General features: G+C 51.5%; 6 protein-coding genes across 6 annotated transcripts; 2 read left to right on the top strand and 4 right to left on the bottom strand.

Moving 5' to 3' along the window:
* Nucleotides 1–43: 43 nt before the first annotated feature.
* Nucleotides 44–462, bottom strand: M437DRAFT_57336 (uncharacterized protein; the record flags this gene model as incomplete). The annotated part of the gene is made up of 3 exons (XM_041023207.1): nt 44–220; nt 273–381; nt 437–462. The coding sequence occupies 3 exons, from the start codon at nt 460–462 to the stop codon at nt 44–46; spliced, it is 312 nt and encodes a 103-aa protein (XP_040876287.1).
* A 432-nt stretch (nt 463–894) lies between these two features.
* M437DRAFT_57381 (DUF500-domain-containing protein) lies at nt 895–2,247 on the top strand (the record flags this gene model as incomplete). The annotated part of the gene is made up of 4 exons (XM_041023219.1): nt 895–934; nt 988–1,186; nt 1,240–2,172; nt 2,226–2,247. The coding sequence occupies 4 exons, from the start codon at nt 895–897 to the stop codon at nt 2,245–2,247; spliced, it is 1,194 nt and encodes a 397-aa protein (XP_040876288.1).
* A 2,006-nt stretch (nt 2,248–4,253) lies between these two features.
* Nucleotides 4,254–5,373, top strand: M437DRAFT_78393 (NAD(P)-binding protein; the record flags this gene model as incomplete). The annotated part of the gene is made up of 3 exons (XM_041026983.1): nt 4,254–4,540; nt 4,594–4,845; nt 4,896–5,373. 3 exons carry the CDS (start codon nt 4,254–4,256, stop codon nt 5,371–5,373), a joined length of 1,017 nt encoding a protein of 338 aa, XP_040876289.1.
* Nucleotides 5,374–7,507: 2,134 nt separating this feature from the next.
* Nucleotides 7,508–10,699, bottom strand: M437DRAFT_87879 (uncharacterized protein; the record flags this gene model as incomplete). The annotated part of the gene is made up of 1 exon (XM_041028727.1): nt 7,508–10,699. One exon carries the CDS (start codon nt 10,697–10,699, stop codon nt 7,508–7,510), a length of 3,192 nt encoding a protein of 1,063 aa, XP_040876290.1.
* Nucleotides 10,700–11,357: 658 nt separating this feature from the next.
* M437DRAFT_57227 (DUF1769-domain-containing protein) lies at nt 11,358–12,402 on the bottom strand (the record flags this gene model as incomplete). The annotated part of the gene is made up of 3 exons (XM_041023183.1): nt 11,358–11,550; nt 11,596–11,680; nt 11,733–12,402. 3 exons carry the CDS (start codon nt 12,400–12,402, stop codon nt 11,358–11,360), a joined length of 948 nt encoding a protein of 315 aa, XP_040876291.1.
* Nucleotides 12,403–12,704: 302 nt separating this feature from the next.
* Nucleotides 12,705–13,830, bottom strand: M437DRAFT_57259 (Isocitrate/isopropylmalate dehydrogenase; the record flags this gene model as incomplete). The annotated part of the gene is made up of 2 exons (XM_041023192.1): nt 12,705–13,756; nt 13,806–13,830. 2 exons carry the CDS (start codon nt 13,828–13,830, stop codon nt 12,705–12,707), a joined length of 1,077 nt encoding a protein of 358 aa, XP_040876292.1.
* Nucleotides 13,831–13,928: the final 98 nt, after the last annotated feature.

Genomic DNA, 13,928 nt, shown 5'->3' on the forward strand with positions numbered 1-13,928 from the left:
GTCGTTGTGTTGCAAAAACCATCTCGATGAGAAGCGAATCTCCTCAAGCAGCCTTGGAGCCTCCAAACACCCAGCCGCCAACCCAGTAGAGGACGAGAACAATGGCGATGATGATTCCAGCGAGCTTGAGAATGGCGACCTTGTTTCCTTGTTGCGCCATACGCGTCAATCTTCCAGCACTGCCTTGCAAGCTGTTCGAGAAGGTGGAGAATGCATTTGTCTGAGGCTAGGTATTAGCAGGGTTGTAAGACTCGAATAGTCAGGGGGCGTACGGAAGAATCGATGACGCCCTGGTCGCGGGCATTGTCGTAGATGTCGATGGTGACGCCGCGTAAGGCGGATACCTTTCCGGCGAGGTCTTCGAGGCGTGAGTTATTTTGACTTTGGAAGGTGTCAGTGGCTGTGTGATGTCGCAGCAGGGGAAAGAGGAGTCTACCGTTCGCGCTCGTAGGCTTCAGACATTGTGGCGATCTCTTGGAAGGGCTTTGTGGATGGTCGTAATGGATTTGCGACGACTGAAGGCGTACGGGAGCTGCTAGGCAGATGCGATGGGTCGAGGAACAAAGAATGGTCAATAATGTCGGTACAAGCAGCAAGCAGGAACCCCCAAGGTCGGAAGTTGTTGCCGATCTGGGGTTTGGCGGGAGGAAGCACGGTGCACAGACAATGACGACGCTTGGTCGTTGGTGGGGCTGTTCGCCGTGGCCGAGCTATGCCATGACTTGGCCGAGTTCGACTGGACTTGTATGCCTAACGCATCTCATTCTCGTGTCGCTGCGCCCATCTTCGTTTCTTCCTTGTCCTTCAAGACTCTGGGTGCCATTCACGTCGCCTACTCTCCTCTGACCTCTACGTCTTCAATCTCCCATACGATTGCCGTCCCATCCGCTCGACATGCCGCTCATCAACAACCCGCTGCCTTCTTCCATGAAGAGTAAGTCGCGCTCCTTCACCACTATCCTTTACACGCCTTCTGATGCTTCATAGGCGAGTGTAAAAAGACTGGCAAGATTCTCGCCTCCTTCATCGACCCCAGACAGTCCTTCGGCCCCGACAAGATCATTCCTCCTCAAATCCTCGCAAATGCCAAAGGTCTCGCCATCATGACCGTCTTCAAGGCCGGCTTCCTCGGTTCTGGTCGTTTCGGCTCCGGTGTCATCGTAGCCCGTCTGGCAGACGGCTCCTGGTAATACTGCCTCTCTTCGCTTTGTCCTAGACATCTGCTGACATCGGCCCAAGGTCCGCTCCCTCTGCAATTGGTACCGTCGGTGGTGGCTTCGGTGGTCAAATCGGTTTCGAACTTACCGATTTCGTCTTCATCCTCAATGACGCTGCCGCCGTCCGCACCTTTGCTCAAGCTGGCAGTATCACTCTGGGAGGCAATGTCTCGATTGCTGCTGGTCCTGTCGGTCGCAATGCCGAAGCTGCGGGTGCTGCTTCGCTCAAAGGTGTCGCCGGTATCTTTGCTTACAGCAAGACCAAGGGCTTGTTTGCTGGTATCTCTCTCGAGGGTAGTGCTATGATCGAGAGAAGAGATGCCAACGAGAAGATGTACAACCGTCGCGTCACTGCCAGAGCCCTACTCGAAGGCGCCGTTCCCGTTCCACCCCAGGCCGAGCCTCTGATGCGCGTCCTCAACAGCAGAATCTTCGCCGGAAATGCTGCAGCCCAGGGCGACGCCATGTACAACGACATTCCCGTCTACGATGAATCCCACGACGACGTCATCTGGCAAGGCAGAAGAGGCACCGCTCACGGTGAAGGCGTCCGTACAGACCGCACAGGATCAGGCAGCTTTGGTGGTCCTTCGCGTGCCAGTACTTGGCAAGATGATGTTTATGACAGACAACCCAGCTACGGCCGCGCCAACCCTAGCGAAACCTTCGATCGCCTAGAGGCTTCTCGTGCACGCAGCAACAGTGCGTTTGCTGATCAAGGCGATTACTCGTACTCCGATCGCAAGCCTTCTAGACCTAGTGCTCCTAAGCCAAACTTCGGCGATGTGAAGACTCCCCAGCCAGGTCAGGCCATTGCAAAGTTCACATTCGATCCTGATCAGCCTGGCGACTTGGGCTTCAAGAAGGGCGACATTATTACTATTGTCAAGAAGTCTGATAGCAGTAACGATTGGTGGACAGGTAGAATTGGCTCAAGAGAAGGCATCTTCCCCAGGTAAGCTTTCAATGCTCTTTGCACCATTGAACTAGGCTAACATTGGTCTGCAGCAACTACGTCGAACTCACCTAAGATACCACCCTTACGTCCAACACACGATTCTGTTCAAAACTGCCTTTTCCTTCTTACTTTGGACATATGGTTTCTGGTTCCCTTTTTTTTTCCTTCATCTGCATAGCGTCGTGTGCACGGCGTTCGACGGTGGTCTCTCTGGGTCTTGTTTCTTCTGTTATATACCTTTGATGTACAGACCGCTTTCTCTACATAGTCAAAAGTTGGTCAATTTCTCCCTTGCACATTGTCACTCCTTTTTTTTCATATTCGACCATACTCGAGCCACAGATCTCCAGCATCAAACAGACCAAAAAATCCTTCTGCATGGAAGCCTAATTCGAGATTGGCTGGCCTTCCAAACCAGACGACTCCATGTTTCAATTTGGGTTTTGACATCCGTTCGCGCCAGCCCCCACGCCAGCACCCGGGTACGGCGGGCCGAATCGCCATTCTGTGGTCCACTCCTTGCGGACCGTTGTCCATCAATCTCTCGTGGGGAATAGACATGTAACAGTGTTCTTTTCGTGGTGTAATTTCAACATCCAAGTCATCTGTTCATACACACCAACCAGCACGGATCATTACAAAGAGAAGACACTGGCTCGCCCCCTTTGGTCACAGCATGGCTCACTCGTTGCCTTGGAGGTTGTGATCTCAATTTCCACAATGACCAAGCTGTTGAGGCTGTGACTTGTTCTATTTTGCGAAAGTCATTAAGGTACATATGGATAGACGTGGCTTGGGCACTGAGCGTGGAAGATAGGACATTTCCTGGAATATGGTTCGTCGGTCTGCATTTTGTTGTCTGGCTCGAGGTTCAGTAGACCGAAGAGGCGACTCGATATATCGAATCCGGATATGTTTCTCCTGCTACTCCTGCATGCAGGTATCGAGTTGGCTGCTGCAAGGCGCGCCACAAACCCCTTCATCAAGCCTGTTAGAAATCAACGAGGTGAGAGCGTGGGTTGCACGTCAAACGTTTCTGGGGTCCCGAGAAACTGGGGCAAGCAGCCGTCATATTTTGTGACCGCGTTTCGCGGCCTGCACTGTCCTTCATCGATCCATAACCCACCAAAGGCATGCAACCCATCAGGGAGAAGGGATATCGGGTCCTTGCTTCTATGCAGCCCTCACCGCTTTCCGATGATAACGGTGAGAAGCCACATGACTGTGTTACACGTAAAGAAGGCCCAGGTAGTTGTAATTTTTTCTTCTGCCCTATCATGCATGAACGAGAAGGGATGATGATAAAAGGCACCCCGACCCTACCTGGATCTCAGAAATCCTTTCTGTTTTCTCCTGGTCTCAGGCTTCATTGATCAATCACATTCCCTGCACATACCCGTTCTGCTCCCGTCTTGCCTGATAAGCTGACCTGAGCCATATCTTCTATTCTTGACGAACACCCAACCTTTCATCTTGTTGTAGTCAGGCAACTTGTCACAGGTTGCGTCATCTCATTCAACTGGATCCCTGGGACAAATTGAGAAAGTCAAAAGTGATAATCAATACCTATAGCGCTCGTGTTTGACTGCCCTGCTACTGTTACAGTGGAGATTGGACTAGGTATATCTTCCCTTGTCAAGAATGTTTTCTCATGAACCCGTCATTGACCATCAATCGAAGCTTTGGACCCTTCCACTTCCTGCCGTTGATTGCCCGGTCGTCACTTGCACCTTCCACTCGGGTGGTCAAAGAGCATAGCAAACCGCCAAAGTTTACTTTAAGCGTCACTCGTTCCTGCCTCAACTTCTTCACTCGGTTCCTGCCCTTCACATTCATCAAGTACGGTCCTCCGCGCACGTCCCTCGTCTCTCGTGTATATAACGTGCTCCGCGAACCAATTCCTCCCTCGCTTCGACCATCCACTTCAACTTTGACGATCTCATCCAAGTTCATCAAAGTCTTTCTTCGTTTGATCATCTACTTGATCTACCCCTCTTCTACTTCTTCCTTCATCACAACTTCAAACATTCGGCAAGATGGTCTACCTGTCAACCATGCGTACTCCTGTTCTCCGCGCCATGCGCCGCGCCGCCGTTCAAATCTCACGCTCGCCAGTCTTGATTCGCACTCTGGCCTCGACTCGTGCTCTTGGCGATGAGAAGTCTATCAAGGTCGTCTCGTACAACCAGTCTGGCCAGCGTGAGCAGGAGACCCTCTCTGTCCCTGCTGCCAGCAATGAGCCTGTCAACCCTCCTGGTCAGGACATTGAGGTCGCTGCTCAGCCTCTCAAGTCTGAGCTGCTCGATCTCCTTCCTCCCACCATGAAGAAATTCACTCTCCACGGCAAGGTCGCTGTTATTACCGGGTAAGATCTCTTCACTTCTATCCTCACTTCACTCTTTGCTAACTCACTCCTAGCGGCGGTCGTGGATTGGGCTACAACATGGCTCAGGCCCTCTCTGAGGTTGGCGTCAAGGGCATTGGCATCTTTGACGTTCAGCAGGATCTAGGTGAGAAGTCTGCCCGCGAGCTTTCCGCCCAGACTGGTGTCGATGTTCGCTTCTACAAGGTCGATGTTCGTGATGAGGCCGCCATCCAGCAGGCTGTCCAGGATGTCGCTGCTCACTACGGTCAAATTGATGTTCTTATCAATGCTGCTGGCATTGCCGAGTAAGTTTATATCCTTCACACTCATCTTCACTCTTACTGACATGCTCCAGCTCCAACGTCAAGGCTGAGACCTACGACTCTGAGAAGTTCCGTCGCCTTCTCGACATCAATATCACCGGCACCTTCCTTGTTGCTCAGGCTGTTGGTCAGCAGATGATCAAACTCCAGACCGGTGGCTCCATGATCAACATCGCCTCCATGTCTGGCACCATCGTCAACTACCCTCAGGAGCAGTCCTGCTACAATGCCTCCAAGGCTGCTGTCATCCAGCTCACCAAGTCTCTCGCCGCCGAGTGGGCTCGCTACAACATCCGTGTCAACTCCATCTCGCCTGGCTACATGGACACCGCCCTCAACCGCGTTCCTGCTCTCGACGCTCAAAAGCGCATCTGGATGGACAACACTCCCCAGAAGCGCCTCGGCGCTGTTGACGACCTCAACAACCTTGCTGTCTACTTGGCTTCGCCTGGTTCCAGCTACATGACTGGCAACAACTGCCTCATCGACGGTGGTTACACCTTGTGGTAAACAACCACACTTGATGTTTCTGGTTCCTCAGCGCGGCGTTTGTCTTTCTCACCAGCGAGTTTACGCATTTCGTGGCGTTACATGGCGGGTATATAGGAGGCGTTCATCGAGGCTGCGATTTCTTCTGGCGGCATCTCATGGTTTCTTTTTCATGCATGGCGGTTCAAAGTGGGTCACATCGAAGATGGTATCATAAAGGGAACTGGTAGAACGATGTTTCTTTAGCTATGATGCTCTACAACAGGCGCATACTCCGCTCGAAATTGATACTATTTTGCTAATTCCTCTTCTCCTTGTCTGTCTGATCGTGATCGTGCACATCTGTTATACTCATCATTCATTGGAAATGGTAAGGTGCTCGTAATATCTGCTTACCTTTCCTGTATCATTGAAGGACTTCAATCACTTTTCAATCTTTTTTTTTTGGCAGGTTACGAGATTTGAGCGGCAACCGAGTACAGAAAATATCCTATTCATAGAGTCAGGGTGAGACCTTCAACAAACACTCCAGGACGAACATTCCATATTACAGACCTTCCAGGCGTCATATACGATATCTGAGCCTGTCTCCAGGTGTAATTTACTGCTCGATACTAGTAGAGTGAGTCGGATCTTTGCAAATTGTATGGTCGAACGACGATTATGGATTTTTTGATTTCAAACTGGCATATTAAGCAGGACATTGAAAGACCTTCGATTCTGTGACGATGTCTCTGCACACAAAGCAATAGTAGTAGCCAGGAAAAAGTTCACGGCAAGGCTCGCGCATCTCGATTGAGCCTCGCAAATCATGTCTCTTCCTTGCCATTCTCACCACCACATCGCCATACCACGTCGTCGGTTTTCCTGCTGGGCGCGAGACTCAGTCTTTTTCGCTTGCAAAGTATATAGTTTGACAGACGCGACTGTTTACCACAAGCAGCCTCTGATGAGCAATCATATCAGGTGCGAAAAAAGGCGAGATGGCCGAGCGGTCTAAGGCGCCAGCTTAAGGTTCTACCTGAGTTCGCTGGTCCGAAAGGGCGTGGGTTCAAATCCCACTCTCGTCAACATATCTTTTGCTCATCTCCCAGGAGTCTATAACGATCTTTTTTGCTCTTGTTTTGTTGCTGAGATGGTGGGGGAAGGATAGAAGGGGAAGAAGAGGAGAGAGAGAGAGAGGGGAGGGAAAGGAGTAGAGTAAGGGGATAGACTCGCGCGACCATCTCGCCTTTTTTGCAACTGACTTGATTGCTCATCAGAGGCTGCTTGTGATGGACGGACGGCAAGGCCCTAAAGAGCCTTGCTTGACTACGCTGGAGCGTAGTCGGCAAGCTTGCCTTGAAGGGCTGTAGAATGTTTGGTGTCGGCAAGCTCACCTTAAGAGGTCGTAGGATGTATTGTCTATATCAACAAGCGTTGGACAAATGTGTCGATGGGACGTCGGTATCTTGTCTTAGTGTCTTGAATCAAAGACGAGCACTCAAGATCTTTGCTTCGTAGGTCGTTCGTGGGAAGGACATCGGAGTCACCGAGCGAAGGAGAAGGTTAGAGAAGAACGGTACAGACGTCGACAATGGCAAGAGAAAACGTGGTCGACTGTCTACAAGGTTGTTCAAAGAGGATCATCAGAGAAGATGCGTTGACCAACATTGAATGTGACGCAGTAGAGGATATCGACACGAAAAAGACCACAGCAATCGGAAGTAGTTTGGGCTTCGCCTTTACGACAGCAAGACAGAGAACGAATGATGTTGAGCAAGGACGACGGCCGGGAAAGTTGTAACAAGACCTGGCTTCGTCGCCGAGAGACGACACACCTTTACATGTTTTCTAACGAGGATTGTACAGAGAAAAAGAAGCGTCATCAATGCAGAAGTCGAAGGCCAATTCTTCTATACCTATGTGGAAATACTACGTACTCGCTCATGAATTACCAAAAGCGAAAAGAGAAAAGACAATGAGGCATACCATTAAGATATGACCAATCAACAAGGATCTCATCATTCAAAATCCATCGTTCCTTCCAAGGAGAAACAGAAACCCAAATCAACAAAACAAAACAACGCAATGCCAACAGAAAAAAGCAATTTCATCATGGGTGTGTGCAGTCATGAAACCCAAGGCCGTTCAAAAAGCTTCTTCATTCTCATCCTTACTCCTCGAGCAGAGAGTCCTCGTCAACACCGATGCCAGAGTCGTATTGGCGACGGTTGCGACGGCTTTGCTTAAGATGCTGAACACGAGGGTTGGCAGCAGATGATGAAGAGGCAACAGTGACCATCTCGCCGACAGTGTCCATAGCCTCGACCTCCTCAAGCACACGACGGCCGACCTCACGCAGTTCACCGCTCTTAGCTGAGGCGGAGAGAACAGCTTGCTCCATATCCTCATGCATGGCCTGAACGGTAGCAGTGGAGTCGCGAACATAAAGTCTGAACTTCTCCTTGAGTGCTGCATTGAGCTTTGTAAGGCGGGCGATGGTAGTCGTGTTTTCGGATCCAGTTTGACGAAGCTCTTCGATCTCTGTGTTGCGCTCGTTCATCACACGCTCCCAGCTGCGGTCCACCTCTTGGGCCTTGCGGCCAAGGTTTTCGATCTCGGCTTGCTTGTTGCGGATGTTGTTCTTGAGGTCGGCGATCTGGTCATCGCGATCGGCCTGCAATTCGAGCATTGCTTCGGCCTCGGCCTCGACACGGCGTTCCAACGACTCCTTCTCGGCCTCAAGGTTCTTGATCTCATTTCGGGCGTTGTAGATGTCGTGGTTGAGGTCAGCGATCTTCTCGTCTCTCTCGGTAATGGCGACGGCATGGGTTTGGGCAGTTGTCTCAGCCTCAGCATTGAGAACCTTGATTGTGGCCTCGTGCTGAGCAATGACACCTTGCAGATCGGCAACATCAGCAACGAGCTCAGCGATGCGAGCCTCAGATGACTGCTGCAGCTGATCAAGAGACACCATTGCGTCGTTCAACTCCTTCTTTGTTGCCTTCAGCTCTGCAGTCAACTCATCAAGCTTGGCCGCCCACTCCCTAAGCTTGGCGGCGCGCTCATCAAGTTGCTTGCCCATGTCCCTTGTAATGGTCTCGAGTTGTTCTTCGTATGCCTTGGTCTCGATCTTGGCGAAAGTGGCGGCATCGTTGGCATCTCGGATCTTCACGTCGTAGGCAGCAAGCTCAGCAGCATGCTTGGTGTCTCGCTCCTCTGCGAGGGTCTGGAGCTCTGCAAGAGCTTCCTTGGAACGCTGCTGAACCTCGAATAGCTTTTGGCGCAACTCGTTGGCTTGCTTGCCTGATGCCAGCAGCTTCTGTTCCAGTTCAGTGATCTGGTTGTTGCGGTCATCCAAGTCGGCTTCGGCTGCCTCGCGCTGGCGACGTTCTGCCTCCTCGAGGGCGCGAAGGTTGTCCAAGTCAGCTCTAAGCTGTTCCAAGTCACTTTCGGCCTGCTCGATCTTGTCCTCAAGCTCAGCGATGACTGTTGCGTTCTCGTCATTGACGGCCTCAGCAACCTCTCTGGCTTGCTGTTCGGCTGTGTGCAGACCTTGAAGAGTGGCAAGTTGTTGCTTGAGAGTGTCGATGTTAGCTTCATCTTCCTCGGCACGGCGCTCCAGTGTGGTAATGATGTTTTGCTTGTCGTCAGCATCAGCTTCGGCAGCGTGGCGCTTGGTGCCCTCAACACGAAGCTGCTCCTCAAGTTCAGACACAGCAGCTTGGTTAGCCTTGGTAAGGTCAGAGATCTTGACATTGTTCTCCTGCTCCATACGGGTGATGAGAGCATGAAGGTTGGCCTCGTTGGCTCTGTAGCCCTCGAGGGCTTCACCGAGCTTCTTGATGGTTGTGTCCTGGTCCTTGTTTTCGCGGTCGAGCTCAGCCAGCTGTGCCTTCTTTTCACTGATGAGAGTCTGAGCCATGTCGTGGTTCTTTTCGATCTTGTTCAGCTCCTTGCTAAGAGAGTCGATCAACTGCTCATCTCTTTGACTCTGTGCATCCAGCTCGTTGAAACCAATTTCGAGGGTGCGCTTACGAATCTCAGCCTGGCTCAATCTCTCGACGAGACCATCAATTTCGTTGACAAGCTCTTGACGAAGCTGGTCATTGTCGGAGATGAAGACCTCCTGCTCGGTTACCTTGCTAGCAAGACCCTCGAGGTGCTGGATGACGAGCTCGACAAGGTCGGCATCTGAGATATTGCTAGGAGTAACTCCAGGAACAGCAGACTCGAGGCGCTCACGAACAGAGGCAAAGGATTCGCGGATGGAGGCAAGAATGGCGTCGGGGTTCTCGCCAGGGAAGCCAAGAGACTGCAACTCGATGGTCAGGATCTGGAGAGTGGACTTTGCATTGGATGCTTCGTCAGTCCAGTATTGAATGGCCTCCTTGAAGGCGCGGCGCTCTTCTTCCTGGGTGGAGTCGGGAAGAGCAACCTGGGTTTGGGCATCTGTGATGTCAACAGCATCGGAAACCTTCTGAACGGTGCGGACTTCGGTGCCGGAAGAAGGAAGGCTAGGGTATGAGATGTTCTGGCTGCTATCAAAGACCATCATGTCCTCGTTGATGACATCGACGGCGTCGATGGAATCGACATCAGGAATGGCGGCCTCCAGAGCCTTCTTCTCAGCAAGATCTTCATTGAGTTGATCGAGCTCGGCCTGGATGTCTTCCATCTTTTGATCATCGGCATCTTCTCCCAGCTGCTTCTCGACGTCGAGCTGGTGAAGACGGGTACGAATAGTGTCCTCAATCTCAGCAATCTCTTGACGCAGTTGGACGAGCTCTTGATGGGCCTCGGAGCCATCTCTTTGCTCCTTTATCTCCTCGCTCAGACGGCTGCGGCGAAGACGGCTCTTAACACGTTCCGACAGGACCTGACTCAAGGGACGGAACAGGCTGGAGATGGTGGGCGAAGGGGAGAATGTGGCGGGTAGAGACAGGCGAGACTTGGGAGGTGGTGTCGACAGCTGCTCGAACTTGGAAGGGGAAATTGTTTGACGTCTTTCGGTTGTGACAGTCTTGCGGATGTGAGGAGTCAGGTGTGTCGAAGTGGCCTTCTGACCTTGAGAGGTAGACTCGGTGAAGTGGACATGGCGGACTGCAGAAGCAGGGGTAGCGGTGGTGACAGACTCTTCTTCATCGAGGATGGTGAGGTCTTCAGGATGGTCGTAAGACGCGTCTTGTCTCTTTCTGCGCTTGGTTTGTGATGATGACGAGGCGGTAGTTTGAGAGCTCTGAGGGATTGGCGCGTCGGAGGAGCTGCTTGCTCTTCTCTTGCGGCTTGTGCGTTTTTCAGAGGCAGCAGTCTGTTGCGATGATGACTGCGACGAGGGCGTCTTTTCTTGGTTGCGGGTACGCATTGTGTGAGAGGTGTATCCAAAAGACAAGGCTGAAAAATGCAACGAGACAGAAGAAACAGGATAATGCTAACAGCGACAAGATTGAGCAAAAAGAGATCGACTGCTTGAGCAAATCGATGTGGAGGTACGAGTAAGAATTGGATGGCGGCTCTACGCGTCTGGTGTAAATGGACAGCGGGTTAAATGACGTGCGTGTGATCCAAGCTTTTTTGCAAATCGTCACGATAGCAACTGAAAGTCTAAACGCTCTAAACCGTGTGAAAGTACCTGTACCAGCCAGGTAGCTAGAATGAGTTGACCCTATTCTTATAGCCAAGTTGCTCTCCACGGCCAACACATCAATACATACACTGTGATAGCCTCATACACTCTGAGACCATGTCGCGTATTTGGTCTCGCCAATCAAATAGCAATATAAAACTTGCATAAATCCCCAGCCACCCCAAGGCAACGATTGCAGGTGGCTGAAAGTCACACATGACGATCTGTCTCGAAAACTTGGAAACCTGGAACCAAACATTTTTACTGAACACATGTACGACTCGTTAGTCTTGACGTGCACAAGACGTTATGTCTCTACCTTTCTATAATTGTGAGAGGAGTGTGAATCATGTATTCGGGGGTATCGTGTATTAATCTAATCTATCCTGACCATGTCTCAATCCAGATCTTCGTCTTTCTGGCCAGACTTGTCGTCCTTCTTTGACTCGTCCTTCTGCCCCTCGCTGTGGCGGGGTAGCAGTGTGAAGATGATGACAAAGAGAACCTCGTTTGTGCTTCTGTCTTTGAGGACATATCTAAGTGCATGAGACCTTGTGTTAGTCAGATTCTGCTCATCACACACCAGAGAACTTTTTGAGTGAAAGAATGGGCTGTTCGAAGACAGTACTGCTTACCTCAGAGGTTGACCATCCCAGTAACTGATAATAGGGATGGTGATGCCGGGAATGTAGCTGAATCCAGGGAGCTTGAGTGCAAAGTCTGCCTGTCTGTCAGCATACCGATCCTCCACTCTTCTGACTTTTCAGCATACCGTTGAAGTCCAAGTAGGGGTTAAAGAAGTCGCAGCTGTAGTTTCTGCCCTTCTCGAAAGTAAAGTCCTTCAGGTGCTGCTCCTTGAGGAAGTGCTTCTTGCGAGCGTTTGCTTCGTCAGGCAAGCCAGCCTTCTTTCTAGCCTCGACACCGTCACCATCGGCGCCTTCAGACACCACGACGGGTTTGTCTTCGCTTCCCTTTAATTCATCAGGCTCTTTCTTCTCTCCGACTCTCAATGTGTTGATCGAACTGAGGAAAGGTCCGTAGAGGTATGGCTCGTCGGCGTACGCATCGCCATAAAGTCCAGGATCGATGAACCACTGGGCAATCTTCATTGCCTGTCCAAAGCCTGGAGGCAGCTTGTCCCTGATTGGGTGGTCAAAGTCGTTTCCGAAGACCAGATCATGGCCGTTGATGTCCTTCTTGGGCGTGAAGGAGAAAGAAATGCTGTAGAGGTCGGACTTGTGCGGGTCGGTTTCGAAGTAGGCGCACGACGAGGGAGAGTTGACAGGTTCACCACGGTAGTTTTGGATACGGACAGTCAATGAAGCATCGAGCTTTGAGTTTGAAATGCTGAGCGGTTGTTCGGTGTTGACATGGACCAGCTTTTGGTTGGCCTCATCGTAGTCGGACCCGGCGGTCACTCTGAGCATGTACTTGTCCGCCATCTTGAAATTCAAAAGTCGTGTGAAGTGCTTAGGATAAGAGAAAGAGGGGGATGTTTCTTTGTCGACTCAGCGGGATGTTGAAAGACCCTTGGTGACGTCGAGAATTTTCCCCGGATCGTTGATGTGACGTGCTGAGCATGTGAATGCCCATTGAGCGAGATACATTACGATAGTACTATACCACTATGCCATTTGTCTTTGTGGCATTCTGACGATAACCTGAATATGTAGAGTGTGATCATGTCGTTCCGTGTCCCATTGCTTTTTGGTATCTAAAAAATTCTATACAAGCATGACTGTTTTTACATTCTTCTGAGGATGTCCTCAACAACCTCGGTGGTCTTAGCCGTACCACCCATGTCAGGGCTCAAGTACTTGCCCTCCTCAAGGTTGGCGTCAACAGCCTTGTAGATGACGGCAGCAGCCTTCTCCTCGTTGAGGAACTCAAGCATGAGAGCGACGCTGCGGAGAGTAGCGATGGGGTTGGCAATGTTCTGACCCTGGATGTCAGGAGCAGAGCCGTGGCAAGGCTCACCAATGGCGAAACCCTCACCAACGTTGGCAGAGGGAACAAGACCCAGACTGCCAACAAGAGCGGCAGCACCGTCTGAGAGAATGTCACCGTAGAGGTTGGGGGCGACAATGACATCGTAAGTCTCAGGCTGACGGAACAGCTTGTAGACCATGCTGTCAACGATCTGCTCGTCAACATTGACGCCCTTGAACTGGGGTTGAGCAAGAGCCTCGCGAGCAGTCAGACGGAAGAGACCATCGGTTTGCGAGAGAACGTTGCTCTTGTGAGTGATTGTGACGTTGGCAGACTTGCCAGTCTGACCGGTTGAGTCACGAACGCGTTGGCGACGGAGAGCAATGTCACCAGCCATGGTAGCAATACGGCTCGAGGCACGCTCGGAAATGCGCTTGATAGCCTCGGCAACCTTGCCATTCTCGGTGTCGTATGTCTTCTCCTCCTTGACGTAGAGATCCTCGGTGTTCTCGCGAACAATGACGAGGTCAATGGGGTCGGGGAACATGGTGGTGCCCTTGACACTCTTGACAGGACGGACATTGGCGTACAGATCGAGACGCTTGCGGAGAGCGACGATGGGAGAGGAGTAGCCCTTGGTGGGAGTGGTGGGAGAGCTCACGGCACCGAAGAGAGCACCATCGCACTCCTGCTTCAGAGTGTCGACGGTCCTCTCGGGCAAGGCAGCTCCAGTCTTCTGGAAGGTCTCGAAACCAGCTTCCAAGTCGACGAAGGAGAAGTTGAGACCCAGAGACTTGGGCAGGGCCTCGAGGATGCGACGACCGGCAGGAATAACCTCGCGGCCAATGCCATCACCAGGGATGAGACCTGTGTATATGTTAGTGGGCAGCGCTGGATTAGGAATGTGAAAGCCGACCAATTCTTAGTGTACGGGATGCCATTGTTGCTGAGGAGTGTGGAGAAGAGAGTCATCGCGAACTTCAGCAAGACCAGGTGAAATTTCGGCCGATGTCGGGTTGTTGCTCATTCAGCTTGTGGG

This window comes from Aureobasidium melanogenum (assembly GCF_000721775.1).
Source record: "Aureobasidium melanogenum CBS 110374 unplaced genomic scaffold scaffold_26, whole genome shotgun sequence".
NCBI lineage: Eukaryota > Fungi > Ascomycota > Dothideomycetes > Dothideales > Saccotheciaceae > Aureobasidium > Aureobasidium melanogenum.